Source organism: Pseudochaenichthys georgianus, chromosome 8, assembly GCF_902827115.2.
Source record: "Pseudochaenichthys georgianus chromosome 8, fPseGeo1.2, whole genome shotgun sequence".
In the NCBI taxonomy this organism is placed as follows: Eukaryota; Metazoa; Chordata; class Actinopteri; order Perciformes; family Channichthyidae; genus Pseudochaenichthys; species Pseudochaenichthys georgianus.
The window spans coordinates 21,708,830-21,718,071 of record NC_047510.2 but is presented as its reverse complement, the minus strand read 5'-3'; the positions used below and the strand labels follow the sequence as shown (position 1 = coordinate 21,718,071).

Genomic DNA, 9,242 nt, shown 5'->3' with positions numbered 1-9,242 from the left:
AGTTGATGTGAGGAAAGAGACGTCATCTGTGAATGAGCCTCAAATTTCAACACAAAGCTATAGTACCTGATTGTGTTTACACTGCAGCTGATTTATTAAGGTCAGCTCTATTCCTTTATTACTTGGCAAGTAAATAATAAACAATATTCAATGTCTAGTTTGTTTCTTTAAGCTGTCCTGTATACAGGCGGGGGAGGGGTGTGGACATATACGTCTTCTCGATGGTAATAATGGAACTGTGACCTCATGGTCTGTGAGCAGCCAGAAGCAAAACCACTGTTCCCAGTAGCATAATAATAATAATAATAATAAACAGTTTTCTTTTTTCGCTTTACATTGGTTTAACAATAACTTTAGCAAACTGCTGCAGTAAAAATCCGATTAGCCTGCGCTGGTTAATGCAGAAATGTGATTATCTGTGTCATATTAAAACAAAATCTTCTTATTTTCTATCACTTTATAAGAACATAAGAATAAGACCACTGTCAGGTAAAACAGTATAACACATGCTCAGAATTAATGGCACAAGACAATCATATATTTCTCAAGGTTTTGTTTTTATTGCAAACAATATAATACAAAAGATAAGCTTTTAAGACAATGCCATGTTTACCTACAGAAACTGCATTCAGGAGATGACAAAATGGGAACTAATGATACAGAATATAAAATAAGGAACACAACTTTTGTCCAAAAACAAAAACTATCTTGTTGATTCCAGCAAATCCTTAACAAAAACAAACGTTGCAACTTCCATACTCATTAATTAATTTGTTAGAAAGAAAAAGAGAACACTTCCAGTTTTTCTTTTTTTTTATAGAGAGACTCATTGTGTAATTATATAAGTAATCTGTACAATAACTAAATCCTGAATAAAAGAAACTTTTATACGGAAACATTTACAAATGATAAATAAACAAATCTGTACCACATATGACAACAAACTAATCCACAGAGGAACTTTTCATCTCAGTTAGCTGCTGCGGAATTAAAAAGATAATTGCAAATAGTTATTTCCAAATAAAATTAATTCTAAAGAATAAATTAGGAAAAAGGTAAGAAAAAAGGATGGAGCTGTAGGAATGATAGAAGCACGCCAGACTCAGACCTGCTGGCTGCTGAGGAGAATCAGGTCAAAGGTCACTTCCTGCATCTCCTCAAGCAGGAAGTCAGAACTATGCTGTGGTTTTGACACTGCAATGCCAGAGGAAAGAGCCTCTCCACTGTGGTTCCAGAGGCACCAATGGTATCAAGGCAGTACCCAGATAAAAGTAAGCATTGCTCGGTTACATGAAGCAACACAGTAAGGCCCCTAGTAGAATAACATGGCACCTGCTATAGCGTTTCCAACACAATACTTTGAGCTAAAGCAAAGAACAAGAGCATTTAACTAAGTCACTGTTGACACTGTCATATCATGGCCAAACAAATGTAATCTATTTCGAACCTGCATTGCTCAATCCTGCATCTCATGGAAATTACAATAAAATATGTACAGTACAACAATTCAAAGCAGAATGTAGGCTTTAGGTATAATAAGACGGCAGTGTCAGTAAACTGATGTTTCTTGCTTTTGTACAAAAAATACATTAGTGAGAAGTAAGGCCACTGAGGGTGTTTTTACCCGGCATTCCCGCTCGTTCAGATGTGTTAAATCTTCTAAACGTGATGATGAGGATGCTGATGACACAAAGTATGACGATGATGAGAAGAGCAGAACACATACACAGTACATACTAAAATATTTATAACCAGTATGTCCTCACAGAGGATTTCACTTTTTTAAAACATTATATCTAAAAAAATATAATCACAATTCCAACCGATACAAAAGGCACTGTTGTGAGCCAATCCAAAGATATATTTTCAGTACTATAAAAAAAGTCCTTTCATGTTTTTCTGTTGGCAACGAATGGTGTGGCATGGTGGCACAAAGGACCCCGCAGAGAGAAGTCCATGCATGTGATGGGTGTTGTACAGTCAGTGCCGAGGGCCGCCTCATGGCCTGGACAGCTGTGTGTAAATGGGCTGCTGCTCCCACTGCTGCGGACTGTGGGTCTGGGGAACAGAGGGCACCCCGGTGGTGTCTGCGATCGGGGTGTACATCGGCCTCTGGCTTGGACTCATGTAGCTGAAGGTGGGGTACAGGCCGGAGCCTTGGCCAGCCGCGTGGCTGTAGTAGGAGTTGGCACCACCTTGGTGGTCTGAATAGTCATACTGTGCTCTGGTGATGGAGGGGTAAGAGGAGCTGCTGTAGTGCTGCAGGTTGAAGGACCCGTAGGTGATGTGCTGTGGGGAGCCCTGCTGCTCACTGTAGTGGCTGGGGCTCAGCTGCTCTGTCTTGATCTGGGTGGTTCTCTGTTGGCCCGCCTGGCCTTGCTCTCCTCCTCCACCAAGGGCGGTCAGAGAGTGCTGCTGCTGCTTGGCCATCCAGGCGTGGGCCCCGACATTGGCCGCCTGGCTGACAGAGGAGCTGCCGATGCCGTAGCCGTTGGTGTAGCCGGCCTGCACCGCTCCATTCAGCCCAGCATGGCTGTGAGGGGGCAGATACTGATCAAACTCATCGACATCAAAGCTCCCCATATTGGAGATGACCTCGCTGCTCAGTTCCCCAATGTCCACAGCGCCAAAGTCGATGTTGAGCTGGCGACTGGTGCCCTCTTGCATGGGGCGCCCCTCACGCTTCAAGTCAGCTTTGCTAGTAGGGATCTCTGTCTTTGGGGTGGTTGGGGGTGTTGGTGGGCCCTGGGACTGACCTGGATAGAGGAAAGGAACTGTTAGCTTTACAGTCAAAATTAAAATCACATTTACTTGCATGATCGGCTGGTTGAAGTTAAATACCATGAAAAATGTAAATGATTCCAAGATGTTTGTTGGCACTAAACTGACAGGTGTATGTATACATGATGGCTTGTAATCATGAATCAGTAACAGCTGTCTGCAAAAATCTTATAAATATTAACTGTGTCACAATGATTTACGTTTTTTTTTTTTAAATAAATCCTTCTTTTTTTTTTTCAATTGAATTCATTATTTAATATATTTATTTGTTTTCTTACCTGAGTGGTCTCCTGGAGAATGCACCTCTCCCATACTAGAGGCTGGAGAGTCGGCCTGCTGCAGAGCCTTAAAGATCGCGGTTGGAGTGATGTGGGTTTGCTCGCCGTCCTCGGGGTCGTTTGGGCCGTTCTTCACAGACTTTCTCCGCCTTGGCTGATATTTGTAGTCGGGGTGATCCTTCTTATGCTGCACTCTCAAACGCTCAGCTTCTTCCACAAACGGGCGCTTCTCGGTTTCGTTGAGCAGTCTGAAAATAATACGGAGAATTGTAAATTAAAATGACCAATCAACAACAAGCACGTCAAATGGTTTTTACAATAGTTAATAGATGAACAGTGTACTGAACTATTGCATCCATTGTTTCAATATAAATAATCACATAAAAAGCACATAAGAAATGTGCGCATTCTTAGCCGTGCATGCACTCAAATATAGAATGACGACGTGTATCAAAAATTAACACTCAATAATAGAGAGAAATATAATTTAAATGCATGAGTTGACTGTAAAGCACTACGTGAAACAGCAGGCAGGTGTTGCATTTCATCGAAGGAATCGTGCACTGTGCACAGAGGCGCGTACAACTCAATGCAAAAAGTGATTGAGAATGCAAAGCGAACCTACCTCCAAAGTTTGCCCAGGGTTTTGCTGAGTTCCGCGTTGTGCAGATGCGGGTATTGATCGGCCAACTTCCTCCGTGCAGCTTGAGCCCAAACCATGAATGCATTCATGGGTCTTTTGACATGAGGTTTGTTTTTATTTGAGCCATTAACGCGCACCGGCATGGGTACCAGCGTCCAGTCGTAACCCTTCAACACCTGGGACACCGCATCTCTGATACACACGGGGAACTTCTCTTCGTCTCCCTCTTTCTTGTAGTCTGTACCCAAGAGGAGGTGGTTGTCGATCGGCCGGGTGTTCTCGGTGTCCGAGCCGGAGCCGGAGGGGCACGGTGAGCCTGCGGATTCCTCAGACATGCAGGGGCTGGGAGCGTCAGAGTGACACTTCTCCTGTTCTTCTGTCATCTTCAGGTAAGGGTCGAGTAGATTCATGCGAACAAATTAAACAATAACTGCTCGCAGTAAAAAAAGAAGAAAATCCTTCTTTCTAAATCCAAGTGCTGTGCCCAGAGTCTGCAGTGACAGGCTGTGAGGGCGCACAGCTTCACTTGCAGGGATGAATCCTTTCAAATAAAAAACAAAAGTCAAAAAACAAAAGTTTTTGAAGCTCCTTCGAGTTTTCACAATTTTGCAGATAAGAAGGCAAATTGCAAGTAAACGCTATGTTTTGGTCAACTTTGCAATTGTGACTGAAGAGAGAATGGTGACTGAGAGGTCTACTCTTGGAGGATTGCTGAAGAGTTTAGAGACACAGGAGGCGAAGCCTGGATTTATGTTTGACGGCAAGGGAAAGGATTGGGCGAAACTGTTGGTAGGCGGAGACGTAATATGACTCTCCCCTGAAGAACTCTTGCAGTCAACAACGGCGAAAAACCAGCTCGAGTTGGAAAAAGGTGTTTTCCCCTTATAATCTTGGTTTCATTTCAATTTGAGGTATAATTTTTTCTTTTAAAAGTTAATACCTAGGGCGTAGAGCTACAATTACAAATCATAACTGCAGCAGTTTACTCTAGTGTTATTTTATAGTTTCACTATAATGATATAGCAATATTAAAGGAAATAAAATACATTTTCTTGAATTTTCTTAGAGACACAACATTATTATCATTAACCCTACAATAGGTCTAATCCACATAGGACTGTTACAAGTGCATAATTATTGCTGTTGCAGTTTTGATGTTTGTTTTAATACGTGGCCATTGACTAAACTTATCTTATTTAAATGTAACAATAATGACATGGTTCATTTGTAAATGAATACAGCTTGTCCCCAGTTTTACAAATCCCTGGCTTTATGTCAAACATCGTGATTCTAGGTTTTCTATCTGAAAGCAGTATTCAGCTGCTTTTATGATGTACTTATAAGATACACTGTTTGGATAATGTATACATAAAAGCAGTTGTCGTGTCGTTTTTAATCGTATCCAATATTTGTAGAACTCTGTTTTCGTTCTGAATAAGCGCGTGCAGTTGAGCTGTTGCACAGAGACAGTGGAGTCTGCAGGAAGCGTCTCGCGCTCTGCACAGTGAGCACATGGACCAATAGGGGGAGACAACAGTCCAGAAACTTGGGGGCAGCCTCGCCACATGTTCATTGGCTGCCATCATTAAAATAAAGTAAAAGGGTGATACAGAAAATATAAAAACATTTTAACATCCTACTCTAAATTTATATTTGAAGACTTGAGTTTAACATTTTATTTGTGATAAACCAGATTACAAACAAACATGTTGTATTAAAATGTTCTTATCACAAATAATCAACAAGAGACTGTATCTCCCACTTTAACCATGAAGATTAACATAAACATGTTTTAATAAATATCAATAAGAATATTGATGTTAAATAATATGATATTAATACTTTCATTAATAAAATAATATTATTGATGATGACCATTTCATCACTTTACAATTAATATACCAGTGCATTCAAATATAAAATGTAATGTTATATTTTAAAGGTTTCTCTTAAAAAAATGTGGTTAAAGTCTGAGAAAAAGTGAATCAAATCAAATGTGTCTCAGCAGTAAAATCTACTTTGCTGGATTTGCTCCAACACTTGTTTTCTGCGGACAAAGAACACTTTGTTGAGAGAGTTCAGTCACCATAATAAATGGATTCAATTTTAGAAACCAAATCCGCTGTTACTTATGAGTCCACATATAGTCATGAAAAGTTTAAAGTTTTCTATTTTTATCACAACATTATGATTTAGTAATGATTAAGTAAAAAGTACAGCAATGTTATTAGTTAAGCTAATCTTAGCAATAACAAGACTCACCCATTGAATCCTGCTTAGAAAGTCACACTATTAATTACACATTCATTCTTTATCAATTATAGAATAGGCAATAAAACAAAGCTGATGAGCTAAACTCTAAGACAACAGTAAACTGTAATAACTTAAACGAAGATTGTGCAAATGATCTACCAAATGGAAAGAATATATTCCGAATAGTAAATATAAACTTTTCAACATTTTAAAATACATTTTAAGTATTTATGCATCAGACTTTACCATATACTTCTAACTGTTTTAGAACAAGTTTGATCAGTGATTGTCTTTGTCAGTAGGCAGGGCCTTTCATTGCTAATAATATACATTTTGCCATGAATATCATATTTCTTTATAAAGAGTGCAGCGTTTCAAGGTTTCCTGGTAAAGCCTTCAGTCTGGCTTGACCCTGACATTTTCATTAAAAGCAGCCTAATATCCCTGTCAGATAAATCTGCTTTTTCTGCCCCTTGTCTTATTGGTTGACTAAATTCTGTGGCTGGCACACATTTTGGAAATGTTGTTCTTCCAAAGTACATGTGAAATAGAGTGGATTGGAAAAACTAAAAGGGGTATAAGTTGTTTTTGTATCATAGGCACTTAATAGGTATAACTATGTTGATTTTGTAACACTTCAAAGTAACCTGATTCTCTGTACTTGGACTGAAATCCTTGATCCATTTCCCCCATTGAAAAGTAATTTTTTGAGATGACTCTCAGGGTTGCAGCTCATGTGATACTCTTAACGTAAATTAGGACAAAATAACATACTACGTCTCATTAGAGGGTGAACATTTCATGTCATTTCGTTTTAGTTTTTGAGCTGAACTGCTGCCATTTGATATTGTTGAGCTTGAGAGATGACTGGTCTCAACCTGTAGAGGAGGAAACCCAGTGCTGGCTAACACAGAGGCATCAGAGGTGTGGTGGGGCATGTTCGCGCCCCCGCAGTGCTGACTGCAGAGGGTTTGAGGTGCCCTACAGACTGACTTACTGACAACTGGGGTTGGGGGCGCATATCCTCAGGGGCCAGGCACACAGCTGGAGTACCCGCCTGCAGGCCGAGCAGGTCTTGGGAAACTTCTCAGCTTGACTTCGAGCCATGGCGTCAAAACTTTGAGGCAAACACTGGGGGTAAACTGCCAAATCATGTCTTCCACCTCTCCAAGCTAGCTCAGATTCCACTGCAAATGTTTGAGCAGGCCGCCTCTTTTTGTAAACTTTCAGTGTTGTGTGTGTGGGTGTGTTACTACTTGGAGTATACATTATGAGTCTTGCGTCGATGCCTTTGAAGAGTGTTTGTCAAAACAATATAATCAAAAAAGGCAAGCATGTGTTGTATTTTTTCTCCTGTATTACATTTTTTTAAAGAACGGCTTGATTTGGTGTAATATTCATAAAAGTAAATATAATAGTTAGCAAAATGTTTATATCATCACCATGGGAGCCATGATTAGGTGGAGACCTTCTGAAATGCGGAAATCCATTAGACATGTTCCATCAGCAAGACGTGCATTAACACATTTTCAGTATTTATATTCTGTGACATAAAACCTATGAAGAATATGATAACTTTGCTGAGTAAAAATTGCAGAGGTGGCTTCAACCACTAAATACCGACATAACACCTGTCTGAGACTTTCCACAACTAGGGCCAACTGAAAAAATCCTGACGGCGAACCATGTGAACTTTCCTTTTCCGGCCGCTTCCACTTTTGGTGCCTGGTCAAAATGGCAGTGTGTTTATTCTTGAAAAAGTTAAGGCGAGACAGGGATGGACCCGCTGCCTCAGGTGTTTGCCTAACCAGATCAGAGAGCTGTGGCCACGGGCGACTGTTGACACATTTAGCAAAGGGTAGTTTAGTTTAAACAGGACTTATCACGGCCCTGACACCCTCAGAAGGATGGGCTTATTTTCCCTGCTCTGACTCTCTCGCACCTCCCTGATAGCCTGCGTAGAACCACAACAGCAACCAGGGCTTCACCAGTGAGACCCAGGGGTGAAAGCATGCAGACACTTTCACGAGATATGTTATATATTGTATTGCATATTTCCAGATTCATTCAATTGTTCTGGAAAACATTTACATAATACTTTATTGCATATTTAGAATCTAAAAACAACGCATAACAGCGATATAAAAAAAGATTATTAAGCTTGCACTGATAACTGTTCACTTAATAATTAACCTGGCAGTTGCCACCTCCACCATCAGGTCAGATAACTCATTGGCTATGCGGCTAAGGAACTCCAACTAGGAAACAAATGTATTCCGGCCTTCACCCCTGTGAGCAGCAGTGTTTGGTTGCTGCCGCACGCTTTTTTGTATATCTTCCGCTTTCTCCGGCCTTCTCTGGCGATACTGCCACTGTAATCTCAGCCTTATCTGCTGCTGGCTTTTAGTAAACTGAAACACCTTGGGCACTCATTGATAGTGTATCAGCCGGGAAGGAAATGCACGCAGATGTGGGAACGCAGTGAAACAAAAATATTTGGATAAACATCATCAATGTTGGATAGGTGCCATGACCCATAGTCTTATGATGATAACACAACATCATTTCACTAGTGAAAATATTCGTTTAAGTTCATTTAATTTAACTTGTTGTTTTTTTAATCTTTACTTTAAGCTGCTTGCCTGACATCCTAATATTCACCGTTCTAACCTTTTTGACAGCACACCTGAAAAGCACAACCAATATTGAACTCTGCTGAGTGACTTAATATTACCCTCAATGCCTTCAGGTGGCGTGACCTCTGGGTTGTTTCAAAGGACAATGAAATGGTATTAAAGCAGAGTGTGATCTCTGCAGGTCACTCTCCTGCATTTCAAATAATAGAGTCCGACCTGTTATTATGTCTGAATGACAATGGCTCATTCTTGAAGTGGTGACAAAATGTTATGGCATTACCTGGGGATTTACGGAGGCTAATCATTGGGCTCGTATCCTCAACAGGGGTCCTTTTAACAGAGAGCAGGTGACAAGTTGAAAGGGTGAATTCAACTAACACTCATATCTTGCTGTTGCTGTTATTTGCAAATGCGACACGATTGCTTTTCAAAGAGAAACGTTTAGACATCTCAAGTAAAGAAATCCTTCCTGTTTCCAAGAAAACGTCTTATAAAATATACTCTTGCTTAAATCAACGGATGAAGGGATATTGCTGCCAGTATCTAATGTTAGCAGCAGTGTCATTTGTCTTTCTTTCTTTATCTTATAGCTTTTCACAACTAATTAATTTCACTGAGAAAGACTGTGTAATAGAAAAAGCAAACGACTAC

At 40.2% G+C, this 9,242-nt stretch overlaps 1 protein-coding gene across 1 annotated transcript; it reads right to left on the bottom strand.

Annotated features, from left to right (window-relative positions):
* Positions 1–536: 536 nt before the first annotated feature.
* Positions 537–4,407, bottom strand: LOC117451359 (transcription factor Sox-9-A-like). The gene is made up of 3 exons (XM_034089627.2): positions 3,685–4,407; positions 3,060–3,307; positions 537–2,756 (listed from the first exon to the last, which is right to left on the bottom strand). The coding sequence occupies exons 1-3, from the start codon at positions 4,110–4,112 to the stop codon at positions 1,999–2,001; spliced, it is 1,434 nt and encodes a 477-aa protein (XP_033945518.1). The 5' UTR covers positions 4,113–4,407; the 3' UTR covers positions 537–1,998.
* Positions 4,408–9,242: the final 4,835 nt, after the last annotated feature.